The following is a 21,580-nucleotide window of genomic DNA, read 5'->3' as shown; positions in this document are numbered from 1 at the left end:
GTGTTCGGAAAGTTTTATTTATTTTCTCCTTATATAGGAGAGACTAAAATAATTTTTAGTGGTGTCAGATAGCTTTTACTCTCAAGAGAAGCTGTTCTTAGGCAAATGGAAATAGCTCCTGGGTAAGATGGTGGAAGAGGACCAGAGCACAGATCTCTCTGATCATTACCCAGCATCTGTTTTTAGAGCATAATCTTGCAGAGTTAGAGGCATAAGCGCCAGAATCCATAGGCGAGGGGGCGGCCTTTATACGTTGAGTACATCAGCCCTGGTACAACAGAATCCCCAAAGGGAAAACAGAGCTTTCATGCTGCCCCAGCTAGCTCTTTCCCTTCTCACCAGGATAGGCTACTGAAAAGAGTTTAGAAAGCAGAACCTAGGAAAATGGACAGGTGGGGAAGGTATTTGGGAGAATTTACCTGCTTGACATCAGAACAGACCTATCTGTGTATTACCACAAGCACAGTGAAAAAAATAGCATTTCAACGATGCAAACATGTTGCAGTAAAAATGAAGGAAAGGATTAGAACATAGAGAAGACAGATAAAGATCCCAACCTTGAAAACATATCCAGAGACTTGAAGGAAACTCTGAGAGTACTTCACATTATATAATATATTCAATAAAATAAGCTTTTAAAGGCGAATTAATATACTGGTATATCAGAGGTATTATAAAGCTAAGTAAATAAATAAAGACACTACACTACATATTCAGTGGCTGAAAATTGAATTGTTGACCTGAAGGAAAGGATTCGAGATAATCCAGCTCTTGACTTATTTGCTCGATGACATTCGGCAAGTTACTTAACATTCCAGTTTCCTCGTCAGAAAAATAATATAAAAATATTAATGTAAAATAGCATACCTACTTCATAGGGTTGTAAGGATTAAATGAGTTAATATAAGTTCTTAGAGTAGCAGCACTTACTAAGTGCTGATGAGTATAAGTGCCAAGGACACGATAGGTATGACTGATCATAACTGATAGAAGGGACGGCGGGACTTTTTGATGTGGACAGTGGAAGACGGAGGTAAGGAGCCAGAGCTTCCACAGCAAGTCAGGCGGGAGCTTGTGATTTGGGAGTTGTCTCCATGAACATTAGAACTCAGGGGTGACCCTGAGCTCTCTGAGGTTCGTGTAGAGAGAAGACCCAGGGCCTGAGTCTGAACCTTGGGGGTGTTGAAGTTGCAGATGGCTTGAGGGTGCAGGTACAGCAGATGCACAGAAGGCGGGGCCAGACGGCGAAGGCGGGGCGTACTTGCGGGAGCGGAAGCAGTGGTTGAATCGGGGCTGGGCGGGATGGATGCCGTTAGGGCTTCGGAGACTCTGGCGTGGCCCAGCGAAGAAGTAGAACCCGATGCTGGGATGTGCTGACTTGACAGCCCTGCAGTCTTGTGTGCTGGGAGGGATGATGGAACTAGGCATTCTGAGTCCCCTCTGTCTGCGGGCCACAGGAAGAGGTGGCCCAGAGGAACGGTGCCATGTGGTGCTGTTGCTGGCGCCCCGCTGCCGCCTGTGGTGGCACCATTCTCCCATCTCAAACTCAGCCCTCAGCTCTGGTCCCTGACTAGCTAGTGCTGTACACGTGTGCCCTTGGACAAGGCTGTTTTCTTAATTTATTCAAGTTATTTGTCTTTTGTCTCTTATCCCTCTCCTTGGAGCTCATGCATGTCTTGCGCTGGGTCCCAGTCATTGTGTGTGTTCCTGCTTCCTTTTCTGGTCTGTGAGCTCGTACAGGACAGACGTCTGCCCCTAGTGCTGGCAGCTAGCTCGCAGTGGGGATGCAGCGATCCAAGGGTTTGGAGGACTCAGGCTGTGTGTGCTTCATGGTTCAAGGCCGTACGCCTAGTCAGCCAACGTGGATCTTATGGTGCAGCTTGGGCGGCTGTCACCTGTCATTTCTCCGCAGGCTCTGTGACTCTTTTTTAAAACCCTGTGCTTGTGGGTACCTTCCATTTCATTGTTCCGTTGGAGAAAATCGTTCTCAGTAAACACATTCCCAAGTGCATTGCTCAGTGTTTGTTTTTTTCAGTACATTCTTAGGGCCTAATTTTGCAGCTTAGAAAAGGGTTTATATAAATCTGTATAGTGTGTGGGGAACATTCCTCTAGATTTATTGGCAAAGAAGGTTGAAGCCCAGGTTTGGGAGCCACAAACCAGATTTTGACCCTAGCCTTAGCTGTTTATTTTCTTTTAAGCCGATTTTTTTCCCTTAGAAAAGGCACTCATAATTATTATAGAAGTATACGAAGGGAAAAGATCTCTCCAAAACGAACCACTTTTCACCTTTTTCTATATTCTCCTTTTGTATGCAAATTTTTAAAAACTCAGTGACGATTCACTGTATGTATGTAGCTTTGTTATAATGTAATTCTAAATTTCCTTATGTTGGAATGGATGGGGAACTTTATTTTCAGTGGTCACACAGCATTCCATCATTTAACGATGCCCTAATCTAAGCCATTCCCCATGCAGTTGGACATTACAGTTGTTTGCAACTTTTTATCTTCATAAAAAATAACACTGTGATGAACTGTTTTGTCTTGACGTCTTGCCTATGGACCTGATATGTTCTTCTAGATTTCTAGAAATAAAATGCAAGGGTATCAGCTGTTTAAGGACCCTCATGTGTACCCCCAGACTGCTTTCCGGAAAGGGGGTAGTAATTTACGTTCCCATGCATGGTGTATGAGGACGCTGGTTTCACTCTGGGCTCAGTAGCACCGTTTTTTTGGCAAAATCTTGGTCAATGTGAGAGGTGAACAATTGTGTTTTGTTTTTCATTTCACTTTCCATCTCTTAGTAGGGGAAGGGGAGCATTTTCCTTCATTTCATTTTTTTTTTTTTTTGTAAAATTCTGAAAAACAAGTAAGAAATTATCCATCCAAAATCCTACCACTGAAAAATTTTTTAATTTTTTTTTTTTTTTTTTTTATAAATTAAGAAGTAAATGTCTAATCCGGTTTCACTCCTGCTGCTCAGAGGCAGACACTGTTCACAGTACCGCCTCCCCGGCCCTTTCCTAGTGTTCGAGGGCATAAACATGCAATGTAAACATACTTGAGGTTTTTTAAACCAAACTGGAAAGATGAGATACAGGCTCGTCTAAATTTACCATTACTAAAAACATACTTTATTATTAAATATTTTGGATGAACGCTTCACTTTTTTGGCTTTTTATATTTCTTTTGTGAATTTGTATTTCATGTCCTTCTTGCCCACTTTTCTATTGAATGTTAGTGTTGTTTTTTTTCTGTCAGGACATAAGTAAAGGAATTAATTCTTTGTCTATCAAATAGTGTCACATGTTTTCTTAGTTTGCCTTTTCCATCTTATTTTTATTTGCTTTTACGTTAAGAATGGCTTTGTGCAGTCAGTCTGTGACTTCTTTGATTTTCTTCCTTTGCTTTTATTAGAGCTTAGGAAATCTTATTTCCTTACCCTTTGCTTTTATTAGAGCTTAGGAAATCTTATTTCCTTACCCAGCAATCAATTAAATTGTCCATTCTATCAGGGAGGTCAGAGAACTTAGCTAGTTTAAGTAACTCAGTAATAATGATGGTAATAGCTAAGTCTTCTAAAAAGCTGCTTACTATGTGTCAGATAGTTTAATCCTCACAATAGCCTTTTGAGAAAGACTCGGGAAACTGAGGCAAAGAGAGGCCGAGTAACTTGCCCAAGATTACACAGCTAGTAGGCACGAGTGAGATTCAAAGCAGGCGGTTTGGTCTCAGAGAGTTGTCTTAGCTGTCGCTCTACCCGGACTCCTTCAGTTTCTTGGTTAGTCCTGCCTCCCCATATGTGCCACCCTATTTACTGGAGAGCAAAGACCCAGACTGTCCCTTTATTCTTCCTCTCTCTCTCTCTCTCTCTCACGCGCGTGCGCGCTGTTCATCAGTTTTTTATTCCTCATTGTGTCCTCTGTCTTTTGCTTCTCTTGTCAATACTCTTTAGTCCCCTCCTGTGTTTGCTCATGGACACTGCCTCTTGGTCTTTCCACTCACACCTCTGAATCCAGCCTGGCCAGCACTCCTCACGTCCACTCTTCAGCATATTCAGAGGCGGTGATGCTTCTGAGCGCTAGGCCCCACTCCTCTGTCTCTGTGGTCCTCAGATTCGAGCCCTCTTGTTTGCACGTGACGACAGCTCTCACCAGGTTGAGTTGAGAAAGGTGTCAGAGTGACTGCTGACCAGCTAGCTCACGACTCTTCTTTGACTCCAGTTAGAGACTGGTCCTTTATTTGTGTGTGACCCTGAAGGAACAGAGAAAGGCTCAAGTACGTGCTGAGTTGAAAAGCCTCCCTTGGTCCTTAGGTGGACAGGGTGGAACAGGGGAGCAGAGAATGTGCCCCCAAAGTTAGGAACACACAAGGAACAATACATGACTAAACATGTATGTATCTAATGGATAACTTTGGAGCATGTCTGTCTGATCATTTGTCTGTAATGTGCCGTTTAACATGAAACTTAAGCGATTAGTATCAGACCCTGTAGAATAGAGCTTTGCATGTTTTTAAAAATACCTTTCAAAATAAATAAATAAATAAAAATACCTTCAGAATCAGGAAAAAGTTAATACGTACTTATTGGGGCGGGGAAATAAAGGAGTATAAAGAAGAAAGCAAAAATCCCATAATTCCAGCACCTATACAGTTACAATTTCACTTTATTTCTAGAGTCTGTTTATTGTAGTAAGCATATTGCTTTACTAGATTCTTGAGGCTTCGGACACCCCAGGCATGTAACACACAAGCATCTGAAACCTTTTCTTCTTTTTCCAAGTCATGTATGTGTTACTCAAGTGTGTGTTTGAACCTCATGGATTCCTATTCTGATTTCTGGACCAAACTTCTGAAACGAAGGACAAATGAGCCACTCTTGGTTCTTTACGAAATGGGAATCCTAGGGCTCGATAGGAATAGGACTCTCTGAGCTCAGGCATTTACTGTGAGGTCCCCAGAGCAGCCATCTTCCTCCTGAGAAGACCTGACACCCTAAGCTCACACCCTAAGCTCAAGGATCTCAAAACGTGAGCTCCCAGCCCCAACTCCACCCCACCCCCATCCCCACGCCCTGCTGACAGTGCCTCTGCATTAAAGGGGGCAGCCTGGTAGAAAGAAGAGAAAGAGTCTATGTTAGACGGCTTTAAAGACATGAGCTACTTTAAAATTTTAAAGGACAGAGGAAGCCTCCTCCCCTTAGGCCTGTTTACAGTTCATGCCTGACATTTAAAAGAGGAAAAAGCCCAAATGAAAACATTGATTTTATATATATATATAAAATTATATATCAAAACATTGATATATATAATGTGTGTGTACACAAACATGTGTATTGCATATAATTTATAGATATATAATAGATAAAATTGATATACATACAAGCATTATTTGTAGATATAATATATATGTGTATCTCATGCTAAATTAAGTTTTTCAGAACCACACTTAAAGAAACATAAAGCATATTCTTGCCTTATTTACTTGAAAAGCTTAAATTAGTTTGGAGCATTCTATGGAGATTTGGCTGTTTTCCTAAAGTTCAAACGACAAACGACAACGTAAATATACAGATTACTCCGAAGTTGAGTTTTTACATGATTTTTCTTTGGTAGTAATTCATGTGAATTGCACATACCAAATTAACAGGTGAAGGTTGGAGGATTTATTGCTGCTGAAGTTAACAGCAAGCTGACCATAAATTGCTAGCAGATGTTTTTCCTTTTTTGCCCCTGAGGAATTTTTATAGGCAACAATTTATTTCTTTTTACGGAGGTTGAGGGAGGTAGAGAAAGACGAGAAACGAAAACAAACTCTCTAGAAATGTATGTCTCAGTTTCCACCAGCGTTGGAACGTTCTGAATTCTTATAGAGTTGGTCTTCAAAAGTTTAGAAAATAATCATAGAACCCCCACCCCCGCCTCGCATTTTCCAGATTAACTCGAGTAGATTTTCCTATACAAAACCCTTAAGACAATCATGGGGAGGTTTTTTAAAACGTGTATTTAGTCTAAACCTTAACGAAAGATTTTCTTTTTTTCTTTTCAGCAAGAAGATCCTTATAGAAAGAAGAAGCTTCAGGAGAAGAAAGAAGGGAATTTACAAAATTTAAATTGGAATAAAAATCGAACGTGTAGAAAAAACAAGAAAAGGGGTTCTGCTCCGGTCTTGAGGTGTGTTATTTTACAGTCCCTTTAAAATTTTGATCTGTTTTTACTCTATGATTTTACATTGAGCTATTTAAACCTTAATTTTGTCATGTTAGATACAGATAATAGATCGTGTAGGAGTGTTTGTCTTTTGAGATAAAAGTATGGTCTTAAAATTAATGTTTTCTGGTTACGTTCTCATTTATTCATTTATTACGAACAGATTTTTCAGATTTTTTACTTTATAAAACGCTAAAAGCTATGGGAGGTTTTAGAGAAAAAGCATAAGACATCTACACCAGGACCTTCATTCTGCCTGTGAAGTGCAGGAGCATTAGTGAAGTAGGCAGCACAGAGCACCCCTGGACACAGGCAGGCACCCTGTTCCCAGCTTGACCCCGACCCATCCGGGGTTCTAATGAAAGCGACTAGTCACCACTCAGGGAAGCCCCCACAGTCAGTGCTGCAGAAGGTGGGTTCTTGCAGCTGCAGGGAGTGAGGTGCTCAGACGTGACCTGGTTTGCTCGCAGCCCCAGCGTGGGTGAGGGTAAGGACCTGGAACCAGGCTTCTGTCACTCTGCTGTGGACACCTAGTCTCCCTGAGCTCTTATCTCATCGGTAAAATGAAGGAGCTGGGTAGTGTTTATGTGCGAATCCCATATTTCCGGGTTTCCAGAAATCTCTCAGTCTAATTTTAAGTAAATTGCTCAGCTTGGTCTTTTTTCTCCGGGTCAGTAGTGTGTATGTTCTGACTCCAGGTCCATCCGTTGGGAGAGTCTCTGAATTCTCATTCCTTAGGTTAGACCTACAGCAGCCAAATACACTCATGAGCCGAGAGCCTCCAGCGGACACTCTCCCCTGCCTCTTCCTCCCTGGAGCGTGGATGGAGGTGTCCTTTGCACTCTCAGTGTCCCCTTCCAGGGCCCCAGTTCAGGAGACTTAGTCCCAGCTCTTTGACTTCTGTATGCTGCTGTCGGGGTGTTTAGAGCCTGTTTCCTCCCACCAAGTAATCCCTCCATCCAAGTAATCCCTCCATCCTCACCAGTCTGCCTTTTTCTTCTTTGGAGTCGTGACATCTGGAGAGCTCTCTTCCTTGTGAGCTCAGCTGGGTATTTAGCTTTGTTCTATCCAGCTGTTCTCTGGCGGCTCCAGGTTTGCGTGGGGACAGTTCCACCTTGTTGCGTGTATACTTGTTGGAAGGAAACCCTGAACAGCCCGCATTGTGGTGAAGCCCACCAATGGGAAGGATATGTGTGCCGTTCACAGCCTCTGTCCCTAGGTCCCCAGGCAGTGGCAATCTGGAGCTCAGACTCCGGGACTCAGCACTATAATGAGCCCCCCTGCAGTTGGCACAGGCACCCCAAGCAGGTCAGGCAGCTCCAAAGGGATATTCACGTCCAGTTCAGCCCCTAGCTCAGCCCCCAGCTCGTGGGGAACAATCAGGAAAATGCAGAGACGAAAAAAAGAAATATACTTATTGTTATCTTGTTGTTACTACTCAGTACTGATCGTCGATTGGTAATTATCCTTATTTTGGCCAAAATTACTTAGGCTAAATTATTTGAAAGTTGCAATGCGGTATCCTATAGAAAGGAAGTTTAACCCTTGTATTTTACGTGTATTTTCATAAAAACTTGATTGACTTATGAGGTCACTTTAAAGTTTTATATTTTCCTGATACGAACCTGAGTGGAATTTCAACAATTCATTGTTACGATATATATTTAAAAGCAGATTTCTGACATGCCGAAGAAACAAGTTCTTAAAATATAATTTTCCGCTGGCTTATAGCATATCGGCATGTTTTAGGAACATGACGCTTACGAAGGAGGAGGCTGGTGGGTTGTCTGTTTCCTTGGCTCTTGTCTTGCTCCAGCTCTTTACCTGAGCTGTCGGAAACCAGCAACATTGTGTGCTGCATCTCACATATTTGATCTTTTTTTTTTTTTTTTTTTTAGTTCAACCCTTGGTGATCTCACAGGTTGCAAAGACCTTGTCAGCTTACCATCCCTTATTTTTTATTTTTTTATGCCTACAGTGCCTGATCTCCCTAGGTGGTCTCCCATCCAGGTACTAACCAGGTCCAACCCTGCTTTTCGCTTCCAAGATCAGATGGGATCAGGCGTGTTCAGGGTGGCATGGCCGTAGACTACATATTTGATCTTCTTAACTGCAGTCTTACAAACCGAACATGAGGACTGAAATTGGACTGTGTGAGATAATCATCTAGGTATCCCATAGCTTTCTTCCCACGTTTCTGTGTCACCGTTTACAAAATCGTGTGACAGTTCTTCCCTCAAGGAGTTCATGGTCTAGTAAGAGAGAGATCGTTATTGGACGGTGAGCTCTTTGGGGGAAGAACTTTATTCTTTGTAGACACAGCACCTTTCCTAACCATGGCACGTGGTAGTCACCCATCAAATGTCTGCTAAATGAGTGAATGAGAAGAGGCTTAAGCACTGGGTACCTAGGTTCACCTGTCGAGGATCATATTTTACACTAAACCAAGCGAGAAAAGCCAGCCGTCCTGCATTGTGGTCCTGTACCTGCCACTTGCCAGTTGACCCTGAGTGACTCATTTAACCCTGTGGAGTTTTATTCCTCTCACTGTAAAACACGAAAATAGAATAAGTGAACTGCAGATTAATCCTAGTTCTAAAAGAGCACAGTCTTTTTTTTTAGGTATCTCTCTTTTCCTCACCATCTTCTCCCATCAGACCCAAATTGAAGAAGTCTCAAGTTGTCCCGGATTTATATTTTTACCTCTAATGAGTCTCCTGGAAAGCGATATGTATGTAGATGCATGATAACATGCGGATGTAATTTTTTTGTGGCTCTTGCAGGCCTTCTGAACAGAGTGAATTAAAACTTGTGTGCGGTGAATTTGAAAGGTCCGAACTGAGCAGAGACATCGATGTAAGAAGCTGGTGTAGAGAGGAAACCCCTGGAGAACTGTGTAAAACAGATGCTGGCGTTGGAAGGAGCTTATCTGCTGCACAGAGAGAGGCAGGTATGTAAGCATGCCGAGCTCCGGATGGTGGCTCTTCTGCTGGAACTCGTTTCCTCGAAGAAGTATCCAGTGCCAGAGAAGTGGTGTCTTGATGCCATTATCACTCTCTGGGTAACTTAGCTTACTAAAGCCCAACTGGAAAGGTGTCAGGATGAGACGAGAAAGCTGATTCTTTGGAGTCTGGTCAAACCCCTAGTGTCATCCCCTCCTCCCTCCCCCCTCCACTAAATCTGGCCCTTGTCAGCTGTCCTCATGCAGATTGCCGAAGGAACAAGTGTTGCTTGTCCTAAAGAATAGACAAGTGAGAACAGTGGCTATTCTCACGCACCTGAGCCAGGTGGTTCTTGCAGAGCCAGGCCACTGTCCCCCCCAAGGAGTGCTGGGCACGTCCCTGGGAGTGGGAGATAGAGTGTTAGGTCCAGGTCCAGGGCAAGGCAGAGCATGGCAGGAGGCTACATAAAGGGCCACTGAAGTTGGCGGTACATGTTGGGTACAAGGCGGGGGGCGGGTATAATTTTCCAGCCCAGCGCCCACTGTCCCAGGCACCTGTCCACAGCAGCACACAGGCCGGTAGAGTGAATGGGTTTCTGTCTTCTTCTCTCGTTCATTCCTTTGACACGTGTATTGGTTTTTGGTCTTCGTGGAGGTTCTTCCCACTCACACATATATATACTTTGAAGTTCTTAGTAGGTATCTTAATAAAAGAGAGGAGGAAGTTACCTACAAATCTCCGGTTAATAGAGTAGCCTCAGTTTTCTTGATAAGAGTGTTTGTTATTCCCAGACCATTTTTAGACCAAGGTTATCACTGGTATTCACAAGCTTTGTTGCCCATCCCATAGGCAGAGGAGACGTAGCTTGTCCCCCACTGTTTCTTAGACACCCATTATTACTCATCAGATGTGCAGGGGTAGCTGACTGAAGTTAAAGTTAAGCCTTGCCTTCAGGATCATGCCTCTCCCTTGACTAGAAATGGCATCAGGTTGAAACTGGGTGAAACGTGGCCCCCGTGCATGGGTTCAGCTCTGCTCTCTTCCTCCTGCAGAGGGTTACTTCCAGCAGCCCGGGCAGAAGTGTGCGGAGAAGTCTTGCTCGGAGTCCAGCTCGGACTGCGGCAGCTCCTCGGGAAGCGTGCGTGCCAGCCGGGGCAGCTGGGGCAGCTGGAGCAGCACCAGCAGCTCGGATGGGGACAAGCAGCCCGTGGCGGGCCCTCGGCACTCCCTGCCGGCCGGTGGGTCCTGGGGACGAACCTGGGCACTGTGCCCCGGCCCCTCCGACCAGCAGTGACACCTATAAAAGGTCTCGTCTGAGAGACCAGAGCACAAGAACCTAAATGAAGTGCCCATGTGTGACTTCAGTCCACCCGTCTCAGCCTTTTCGCATCATCAGCCCCCTCCCCCAGGAGCCTTAGAAGCCACTGTTTTCTGTAGACTCCCGTAAAACTCTAGTACCTCTGAGATTCACTGTGATCTGTCTATCACTGTGTACCATGCATAAAAATAAGATTTTCTCAACTCCCAAGAAACAAACCAGTCCTGTCCCCTCCAGGGGACACTGTCTCCCACGTTGAGAGCATAGGGACATAAGTGAAGGTGGGCACTCGGCATTCTGTCGGTAATGGGGCTGGCTTTCTTGGCCAGAGGAAGCTTGGTTTTCACGGGGTGCACCGAGCACAGCTCCACCCACTACTGAAGACAGGGCTTTTCTAAGGATGCTAATGCAGTCTTAAAAATTCGGTAGTTAGCGTTAACAAAATATGGAAGTACCGCTTTTGTTTGGAGGGGAAAGGCTGACAGAAGGATGATAAAAATTTGAAGGTTATGTATCAGGAAAATGTCCCTAATATAATCAATGGCATATAAGACCAAAAAGGCAAAGTAAACATGAAGTATGACCCCAATTTTATACATATATGCACACATAAAAGAGATGGTAAGGAAATATATCTGAATGTTGATAATGGTAGTATAATTGCAGGTGACATATTTTTCTTCTTTAAACTTTTGTTTATTTTTATAGATTTCCTACAATGAACAAAAGTTATTTTTATAAACTTGAGGGATGTGTGTGTGTGTGTGTGTGTGTGTGTGTGTGTGTATAGAAAAATTTCTTTCATCAGAAAAATCCCTATTAAAAACTTAAATGGTTAACGGTTTTAGCTTTTTCTCCATAATTAAAACATTATTAAGACAAGATTAATACATTTAAGTTTTGGGTTTTATTAAGTCTTCAATGAAAAGATAAATTATTTAAAAAAAAATTTTTTTTTAATTCACTGAATGTGTGAATATCAGTTTAAAGAGAGAAATCTCTCAGTAGGAGTTAATGAGATTAACCATCTGCATTATAATACATACTGTAGTTGAATTATGTGTGTAAAAGTCTGTGATAATTTTTTGTTTTTATGCAGGAGACGCTGTTTCACAAAACAACTTTCCTTCAGAAACCCCCATCTCCTTGAACCTTTGTCATAACATCTGCAATCCCACGTAAGATTTTAACTTTCCGGCTTTTCCAGTAGGTTTTATGTGCTGCTTTTTCTATCGGCATGTTTCTTCTTTATACTTGGTTCTGCAGGTTCCAGTATGAAGACTTTTTTTTATTATTCTTTTTATTTATTTATTTATTTTTAGGAGAGGCGACCCTTGGTTGACCTCACAGACTGCAAGGACCTTGTCAGCTTCCAATCCCTTATTTTTTAAAATGTTTTACACCTACAGCACCTGGTCTTCCTAGGTGGTCTCCCATCCAAGGACTAACCAGGCCCGACCTTGTTTAGCTTCCGAGATCAGACGGGATCGGGCGTGTTCAGGGTGGCATGGCTGTAGACCCCGAAAACTTTTTAAGGACGCGAGAAAGTAAACTCTGATTTTACTAATAATTCAGCAAGCAGGATGCTTCCAAATGAACATGGTTCATGTGAGGGTGTCTCCAGTATTAACCAGTCCTTTCCGGAATGTCACCAAGTTAGAAAACCCCACATCCTGAACGCAGGAAGAAGAAAGCGTAGTTATTATAAGGAAGGACATCATTAACCCTTTGCTGGGATCTGAAATAAAGTTAAGCATTGATGATTTAGGAACTTTCGCAAGAACCTAATGGATAGCACATGTTTACAGTCGCACGGTCTGATGACAGCTGCAGCGTCGGACAGAGAAAACCAGAGCCTTTAACTGAGTGGGCGAACAGGAGGGTCTGCGAGAAGGGAGAGGCTTTCGGACCGAGGAACGTAATTAGGTTGCTTAGGCGCTGGCCATGTTCTGAGAGGACAGGAAGATGTCATTAAAATTGAATTGGGGAGTTTGTGAAGTAAAAAAAAAAACTCAGCCAGAGACAAAGAAAGCTCTGTGTGAACGGGTTTCGTTCGGGGTAGAAAGTAAACCAGGGATTAAGAATTGCCACCAGCTGCTGGCAGGTAGATATGAAACTGCAGGTGACCTAAGTTAAAATTGTTTTGCTGGATCCTGGGGATTTCATATTTCCCAACCCCTTTCCTGGCTGGGTGCCGTTATGTCTCTAGTATCTACTTTTCTTGGGGGAAGAATTCTTGTAAAAACTCAGTCAGACCTGGTTATACACTTTCAGTATTTCCTTGTATAGAAAAAATCAGCAGATCTTCATTTTCTCGTTTCCTGCAGAGACGTGCATAATCTCCCACAGTATGCAGAAGCTCCCTGTCCCAGCCTTCCTGCCGGGCCCGCAGGCCTCGAGGAAGACAAAGGTGAGTGAGGTGCCTTATCCTTGCTCCAAATGCCAGCCAGGTGTCTGTGTTGCACTGTGTGCCTGCAAGTTTGAGAAGGCAAGCGGTTTGGGTGCAACAGGGCCATTGCCCCAGCACCCTCGTCGGCATGTCACTGGGCTTTTGTGCAGCGGGAAGGGACTTGCCTCTGGATTGGCATCGTTAGGGGCCTCTGACCTCAGCTGCCCCCTCTGCTCTGATCTGACACTGCGCTCCTTCCTGCGGCCCCTCTACCGGGGTGGTGAGGGGGCGGGGAGCCGCTGTGTTTAACTCGTTTAACTCACCTTTCCCAGTCCGAGAAGGCAGTGGCGAGGCCAGATGGAGAGCGTACCACGGGTACAGGCCCCACATCTTAGCCTACTTCAGTTTTCCCTCTCCCCTCCTCTCCTACCTGACCTGGCTCAGAAGCCCGCTAACTCGCTCCACAGCCTCAGCGACCAGCCTCAGGCCTGCACCAGGCTTGAGACCAGAAGCCCAGCTCCTGTGGGCCTCTGCCAGCTGGGGGAGGACCGCAGCCCAGGAGCCTAGAAATGGGGGGTGTGTTGGAAGGAGGCCCCACTCCCACCTAGGACTCTGTGGGAGGTCAACTCCAGTTCTCCCTCATTTTTCTTCTCTTGTTTCTCCTTTACCCTTCTTTGCCTTTGTCTGTGTCTCCCAGTTAAGTCAGGGTGAGCCTGATTTCACTCTCCGGGGCACCGTTTAGCTTTCGTACGTATACTTGCTTCTGCTTATGTAAATTATGCTGATTCAGAAGCTGCTCTGCACATTGGAGCAGGTAACTCTGAAAGCACAAGGCTTCTGTGTTGTTCTCTGGATACATTTTGGAATTGCTGTCAAATTATGAACAGAAATGAATTATTCGTGAGTTGGATCTAATAACTAGTCCAGGAAAAATAAACATTTTCGATTTTAAAAAACCCTTCAGGTCAGTACTTGGCTGAGGCAGGATTTGGGTGAGGTTTAGATGGTACTCCCTTTTCCTTTGAGCTGATAGAAAATTCAGTTAATGGGAGAAATCAAAAACTATGTCAAAATAGATACTTCTTAACATGTCATTCCGTCTTTGTATTTGTTGTCACTTGGAATTATAGGTCATCTAGTGTCTTAGTCTACGTTTCTATGCCTGTGTATTTCCAGTGCCTTTCACCTTGTCCTTGTCAAAATCTGCACTTACCTTTTGATCACCTGTTAGAATCCTTGGTTAGGCCCTAAAGTCACTAGAGAAGTGACTTTGTTCTCAGTTACTGTCTCCAAAGCATTGGTCCTGCCCTTTTTTTTTTTTGGGTCTGTCACCTCCCGTACCTGCGAGCTTTAACTGTCACCCGGCCTCGCTTCCTCCATCCCTTGTTAGAGTTGCTTCCTTGCCTCCTGTCCCTTTACTGCATTCACTTCCCAAAGCCTCAGTCACATCTCAGATGGATCAGATGTCCCCTCAGTGAGGCCTTCGACTGCCCCGTGTTTGTCATCATGGTACTTAGACTATCGGCCATGCTCTGCTTCTCACTTCCGTTGTCTGTTGTCTTTCTCTGCTCACTTGTATGTAAGACCGTTTGCTACTGTGTCATTGGCGTCTTATAGCAGGCCCTTGCAGAAAGCAGGCCCTCAAATGCTTGTCGAGTCATTAAAATGATCTTGTAGTAAAGCTTAAAGCAGTATGTTCTGTTTCCACTTTATATTCTGAAAAACCCTCCTGGAAGGGGCCCGGAAGGCTGCCGTGTTCAGTGTGTGTGACATGGGGCTGTTGTCTGGAGGGAAGGGACGTGGCTGGGTCCTGCAGGGAGGGCTGAGGGGGAAGAAGGGGACCAGAGGCCTTGTTTTCTTCCTTAGGTCTTTACCCTCCTGGAGACCTGTGGCCCGCGCAGCCCATGTGTGTGGCAGGCGGCTTCAACTGCACTCTGGAGAACACGGTGCCCAGCCTGATGCAGGGACCACCCCCGGTTCATAACAGGTACAAGGTCTCTTCGCGGACTGCAGCCTTGCTTAGCCCGTGGGCATGTGGCGGGAATCTGAGTCCCATCTGTTAGCTACAGAACCGTGAGCCAGGCTCCTTTCCCCGGCTACCTTAGCTGGCTGCCACCACCTGCCTGGAGTTACATCGTGGTGTCTTTGAAAATAGCAAACCAGATACGAGAGAAACACCAAAGGAGATGAAAGTAATATGGCCGGTGACCGTGTCATTACTTTTCCTTTTTAAAATTGAAAAGATGTACTGTTAATATATCAGAGACAAAATTGAAAACAATAATCGTTCATAATTCCTACTCCCTCACAGAGCAAAGATTTCCACTTTTCCTTGGTATTAATCTTGAACATATTTACATTTTTAAAAGCTCAAATGATTTGAGTATTAAAAAATAGTTATACAGCGGCAGTGTCTTAAATTTGCTATTGGATATTAATATGTTATCGAATTATGAAGACTTGAGAAAATGTTGATATCTGTGTTTAACAACAGAATCCATTTGAAGGTTTGTTGGTTGGTTGGTTGGTGGGGGGAGCAGTTCAGCTTATTGCAGCTGTGTTTACTTTCTTATTTCCATAAGCAGAATCCAGTTTGTAATCGTGATCAAAGTATCATGAATCATAGTCTTTGTAGTTGTGATTTTACCTACGGTGTGTGCTGGCCTCGCTCTGACTGGAAAGTGGACCTTTTAATGGCAGAACGTGTTTCAGCCCTCCAGTTGTGAGCTAAGACCCTCCAAGGTAGACCAGTTGTTCTTCCACAGGGCTGAGAAAGCCACAGCCTCAGATTCTGCCTCTGGTTTAATTTAACAAGCCTGGTTATGCAGGAATTGTGCTCCTGGTTCGAGCCATCTGTCCCTCCATGGTATGTTAACTGGTGACGAACGTTTAGTTAGTAAGGCTCTGATTCTGTGACTTGAGAAGGAAGGTACATCTTTTATTTTTCAGAATTGAGGACTCAGCAGTGATTAGGATGCTGGGCAATAAAATCATTTTCTTCCTTCTTCACTTGATCTGTTGACATCCTGTTTCTGAAAGGAGACCTCTTGTTTTTTTTCGTAGCAGTTTCATTGATTGGAGCGCAACTTGCGAAGGCCAATTCCCCGGCGTGTACTGTCCATTGGAGCTGAACGATTACAATGCCTTTCCAGAAGGTAAAAGCTGTCTGAATGATGCCAGTGCCAGGCTTTCATTCTCAGAAAATCAAAGCAGGAAGTTTGTAGACTTAAGGCACTAACTGCAGAAGAACATGCCCTTTAAAAGGAAAATTAGATATAATCGATATATATATAACATTAGTTTCAGGTGTACAACATAATGATTGCATATTTGCAGGTATTGCAGAATGATCACCGTAAGTGTCGTGAACATCCATCACCATACATGGTTCTTAACTTTTATTTCGTGAACATCCATCACCATACATGGTTCCTAACTTTTATTACGCGCGATGACAGTGTTTAAGATCTGCTCTCTGAGTGACTTTCAGATGTGCAATGCAGTATTGTTAACCGTAGTTACCATGCTGTATTTTGCATCTCCGCGAATTATTGGTTTTGTAACTGGAAGTTTGTACTTCTCAACCCCTTCGCTCATCCACCCGCCGCAACCACCAGCCAGTCTGTCCTCTGTATCCCCGAACCCGTTTTTGTTGTCACTCGTTTATTTTTGTTGTTAAGGACATGCTTTTTAACAGCAAACAGCCTTCGAAGTGACCTTCCAGGAGGCTGCTGAGTGCCTTTGTGTGGGTCCACTCATGCATCCTGCCATATGTAATTTTATGGCCTGGAAAAGCCCTGGAAACCTGGGTGTCTGGGGTCTTCTCCAGAAAACCCTGATCAACTGAGTCCTTCAAGGAGAATTGGGTCGTTTGCATTTAGGTGGACCTACCACTCCACCACTGTGGATTAATCCACTGGGAGGCTGGGGCTTTAATTGTTGGCTCTTCTTTTTAGGCAGGGAAGTCCATGTGAAATAGGAACATTTATTTATCTTTTCCTCAACGTGTCCTGACTCCTCTGCCCCTGAGCAGTGCTGCAGAAGGAAGGAAAGGAGCTTTGCGGGGAAATGGTGGAAAATTGTAGATGCTTGGGCTCGGTCAGCTGCGATAATAAACAATAAGAGATATGAGATTTTCCTGATAAACTGGAAAGTTTTCTTATTGTACATTACAATATGATTTCTCATACCAGAGCCACCTTTTCTGGGCTAGGAATAAGTGGTATGGTAGACGTTATGCTAATATGGATTTTCATACATGCATTGCTCCATGCTAACCACAAGAGGGTGCTGTGGTGACTTTCTTCCTATGCTCTTGAGGCTCGTGTTTATTATCCTAGCTAAGAAGCGCTTGGTTTCGATTTGCTCTTACCAGTGCATGTGGTATATGTGCAGGTGGCTGCGGGTAGCATGACAGGGAATAAAAGAAAATTTTAAGGACTGGTAAGAATCTTGATGCTATTCGAATCCTTAGTAGTATTTTAGTGTATTTTGTATATTGGAAAGATTCCCATCAAATTATTAAATACAGAACATCAAGCCCAGAGGAAGACTTCCTCACTGAGGCCTTCCCAGCTGATGTGTCTGATAGACAGTTTTAACCTTGACTGACAATGAAACAATCCCCCTGGTCCACACAGAGTAAGTATTTTATGCCTGTCTTCAGCTCGTTAATATAGTAAGGCCTCGAAAACTTTTGCTGAGAGAATTCAGGTCTCACTTAATGTTTACCTATGTTGGTGTCTCTTGTTCTTTGTAGAAAACATGAATTACCCCAATGGCTTCTCCTGTCCTGCTGAAATTCAGACAGAGTTTATTGATCACAACTCACAGTCTACCTGGAACACCCCACCCAACATACCGACTGCCTGGGGACATGCTGGTCTTATCAGCTCTCAGGTCAGTGCTGCCCGTCCTGTGCTGTGACCTTGGGCAACTCCACATTCTTTCTGTGGTTCTTTAATCCTGGTCTCACTTAGCTGTCGAGTTGGGTTCGGATCAGCCAAAACCTGGCTTGCGTCCTTTAGATCAGGGGTCTCCTCAGTCCATGGCCTGTTAGGAACCAGGCTGCACAGCAGGAGTGAGCAGCAGGCGAGCAAGCGAAACTTCATCTGTATTTGCAGCCGCTCCCCAGCGCGAGCATCACCGCCTCAGCTCCACCTCAGATCATCAGGCATTAAATTCTCATAGGAGTACTGGTCCCTGGTTCCAAAAAGGTTGGGAACTGCTACTTTAGATCATAGAAGCTCAGGCTAGCCACCCTCTGCAGGAACCCAGCCCATCATCAGCTTGCCGACATTGACATTCTAGCCACTTCCAAACTCCACCAAGGAATGATGGTTTGTAGATAAAATTGAATTTGGGCCCAGAAGCCTTCTGGGACACAACTGTGTGTGAGTGACCTTTCCATCCTTAATAAGAGATGGAATGAAAGTTGCAGGGAGGTCAGCCAGTGGTCGGTGACTAGGGCTGGAGGGATTCCTGCCTGTGACTACTTCTCTGTGATTAAAAGCCCAGCGCCCCCAGCCCCATTCACATCTACTCAGCACTTTTTTTGACAGAGGGCAGTTGACCTGTGGGTCCTTCCTTGGGTTGGAAATAAGTTTATCCAGTTAGATGAGGATTTCACAACCTCTGTTTGATAAAAAATGGAGTCGAAGCAACCCAGGTGGTTGAGAATAGTTGAATAACTTTCCAGGAACTTCGATGGCTACCATTGTGGAATCCACTGGTATATATTCAACCTTGAGATTGCCTTTCTAAGGCTTCTTTTATTTATTTATTTGTTTTTAAAAATATTTATATACATATATCTTTTCCTTCTCATTTATACTCCAGCCCTACCTCACAAGCACCCGAAGCTTATCTCCAATGTCTGGACTTTTTGGTTCCATCTGGGCCCCTCAAAGCGATGTGTATGAAAATTGCTGTCCCATCAACCCCACCACGGAACATTCGACCCACATGGAAAGCCAGGCGGTCATGTGCAAGGAATACTACCCGGGGTTTAACCCTTTTCGTGCCTACATGAACCTGGATATATGGACTACGACGGCCAACAGGAATGCAAATTTCCCACTGTCTAGAGACTCGAGCTACTGTGGGAATGTATGAGGAGAGTTCGATTTTTAAACAATGTGAATAAAGAGGCTTGTGTTTTGCTGACTAGCGTAAACTGGTTCTTGAGATAGATGATGACGTTGGTGGATATTTTGGCACTTTTATATGGAAATAAACTTTTTTAATGAAATCTGGGCGCTCTATTTTTTTGTTTGTTTGTTTTAACCCATCGCACATCAGTGGTGTAAACTAAGCATCCGTTTGTCATAAGTCAAGAAGTGTGTCAGACATGCCCAGTGTTCAGAGCAAGGGAGACTTCTGAGGAGGTGAGGCCAGAGGAACACGTGGCTGCCGCGGTTCCCCGAGCCGCCTTCGGCATCGGAACCCCCAGGGAGCTCGCAACAAATGGAGCTGACCAGGTCCCGTTCCCAGAGATTCTGTTGTCGTCGACTCGTGGCTCGGGCTATCAGGATCTTTTTTCCCCCCAATTTCTCCGCCGATCGTAACGTGCAGCCAGAATCGAGAACCGCTGGCTGCGAAAGTGCCACTGAGCGGCTGGTCACCTGCCTGGATGGGCCCTGCTCAGGGCGGAGCGCAGCCGCAGCTCCCTCCGGCCCTGGTGGTCCTTCCTGGCTGCGGGGTGAGGCAGGGAGCCTGGCACTGCTCCTCCTGCCGGTTACGGCACGGACGTGCCCGCCGTCAGGCTCGTCGGCCAGGGGCAGTGCCAGCAGCAAGGACATCGGTAAGTGTTGGGCTTCCCTCTCGGGGAGCAGCTTTGCTCCAAATACAAGCACTCGGTGGGGTGAGGTGGCCGGCCGATGCACGTTCGCCGTACTGGTTTGTACCCGCGTGTCAGTGATTTTAGCAATCCGTGCGATAGTGGAATTCCTTTTTGGCATGTGTAAACTTTGAAAACAGTTTTTAACTTTTAATAAAAAACGTCTTATTTTTACATTTCGTTTCATCTTCATTGGAAATTCAGTAGGTGGGATTTTTTTTTGAGCGGCCTGCTAGGTGTGCTCGCTTTGAGTTTGTTTCTCTTGCCGTGGGTGGGTGGGGGCAGGGACAGGCCGGGCAGGGGTACTGGAAACCTGTGACTGCCCTGCTAGAAGCAGCGCCTGCAAGCATGCAGCTGCTAGAACTTCTCAGGTCACCGAGGTAGAACCCTGATTCGGGTGAAGCAGACCTCCCCCAACCCCCACAATACTGAATAATGTTAAAAAAATAATTTAGGTTCTAGACATATAACCAGAAGAACTGAAAGCAGAGACTCGAACAGATATTTGCACCCATGTTCATAGCAGCATCATTCACAGCCAAAAGGTGGAAGCAACCTAAATGCCCATCGACGGGTGTACGGGTAAAGAAAACATGATACGTGCAGTGGGATATTATTCAGCTTCAGAAAAGGAAGGAAATTCTAATATGCCACAACATGGATGTACCATGAAAACATGCTAAGTGAAATAAGCCACTCAAAGGACAAACACCACATGATTCCACTTAGGTGAGGTCCGTCCTGTAGTCAGATTCTTAGGCAGGAGATGGTGGATGAGGGGAAGAGGAAATGGGAAGTTAGTATTTCATGTGTATAGTTTTAGTTTGAGAATATTTGAAAAGGTTCTGGAGACGGATAGTGGTGATGGTTGCATGATAATGTGAATGTGCTCCATGTCACTAAATTGGACACATAAAAACAGTTAAAATGGTTAAGTTTTGTGTTATACATGTTTTACCACAAAAAAATAATTTAGGTCGACTTGAAAAGCCGCAAAGCATTTTTAGCATCAAATCAAAACTTTCCTGCTGCAGAGCAATGAGACAGATGTGCGTTCTACTCAGTATAATTACTGATCTAATTTACTTTCCTACTTTCATTGATCCTTCAATTCCCCATCAGGAAAACATGAGAAACCCAAGTTTTTCCACTCTACACAAAAGAAAGTAAAAATTGTCACATTAACTGGGATATTATCTTTAGCCCTCGGTAAAATCAATGATAGGGAAACCGCAAGTTTTTATTCATTTAAAATATTTACTAAATGCCTTCTAGGAGCCACGCCCTGTCCCCGGAGCCACGGGTACAGCAGAGAACAGGGCAGACAAGGTCCTGCTGCCCTGGCACATGTGAGAAGGAGGGACAAGGAAGAAACAAGCAAAAGAGTCGAGAATGCTTTGGATGCTGGTGCATGCTCTGAGGGCCATTAAATGGTGATGTGCTAAACCGCGGGGAGGGGGCAGTAGGTACTTCAGGGCGATCAAAGAAAGTCTGCGGAGGTTGTAAATCCTTTAACGACAAGAAAGAGCCAGCTGTGCCAAGGTCAGCAGGCAAAGCTTTCTAAGCAAAGGCCCGTGGGCAGGAGACCAGGGAGCAAGGGCCGCAGGGAAAGGGGCGAGGCCATAGCATGGGACAGAGGCCGCCTCCCTAAGGCCTTGTAGGCAACCAAAAAGAGGATGGAGCGTTTTAAGAGATGGAACGTTATCTGATTTGAGTTTCAAAGAAATCTGACAGCTGAATGGAGAAAGGGTATTGGGAGAGCAGGAGTAACGAACACCAGCTAGGAGGCCATTGCTTCAGTGGAGGTAGATGAAGGGTGTGCGGCCCGCGAGCATGCCGGGTGACAGGGTGGGGTTGCGGGGGTATAGGAAGGCGAACACCC

At 44.7% G+C, this 21,580-nt stretch overlaps 1 protein-coding gene, 1 non-coding gene and 1 pseudogene across 2 annotated transcripts in view; 1 reads left to right on the top strand and 2 right to left on the bottom strand.

Annotated features, from left to right (window-relative positions):
- TMEM131L (transmembrane 131 like) overlaps positions 1 to 19,110 on the top strand; it is a 146,251-nt gene extending 127,141 nt beyond the window's left edge. Inside the window, exons 27-35 of the mRNA XM_023530164.1 lie at positions 6,030 to 6,175; positions 8,995 to 9,161; positions 10,206 to 10,391; positions 11,571 to 11,649; positions 12,799 to 12,881; positions 14,727 to 14,847; positions 15,927 to 16,015; positions 17,620 to 17,759; positions 18,699 to 19,110. Coding sequence (XP_023385932.1) covers positions 6,030 to 6,175; positions 8,995 to 9,161; positions 10,206 to 10,391; positions 11,571 to 11,649; positions 12,799 to 12,881; positions 14,727 to 14,847; positions 15,927 to 16,015; positions 17,620 to 17,759; positions 18,699 to 18,974 — 1,287 coding nt within the window. The 3' untranslated portion in view covers positions 18,975 to 19,110. The remainder of the gene's footprint in view (positions 1 to 6,029; positions 6,176 to 8,994; positions 9,162 to 10,205; positions 10,392 to 11,570; positions 11,650 to 12,798; positions 12,882 to 14,726; positions 14,848 to 15,926; positions 16,016 to 17,619; positions 17,760 to 18,698) is intronic.
- On the bottom strand, positions 8,181 to 8,301 carry LOC111739167 (annotated as a pseudogene).
- LOC111739153 lies at positions 11,872 to 11,990 on the bottom strand. Its single transcript, XR_002780155.1, has one exon. It is a non-coding gene; the product is annotated as a 5S ribosomal RNA (ribosomal RNA).
- Positions 19,111 to 21,580: the final 2,470 nt, after the last annotated feature.

Source organism: Pteropus vampyrus, unplaced genomic scaffold (genome assembly GCF_000151845.1).
Source record: "Pteropus vampyrus isolate Shadow unplaced genomic scaffold, Pvam_2.0 Scaffold47, whole genome shotgun sequence".
Classification (NCBI taxonomy): domain Eukaryota; kingdom Metazoa; phylum Chordata; class Mammalia; order Chiroptera; family Pteropodidae; genus Pteropus; species Pteropus vampyrus.
This window is presented reverse-complemented; position numbering and strand designations above follow the sequence as displayed.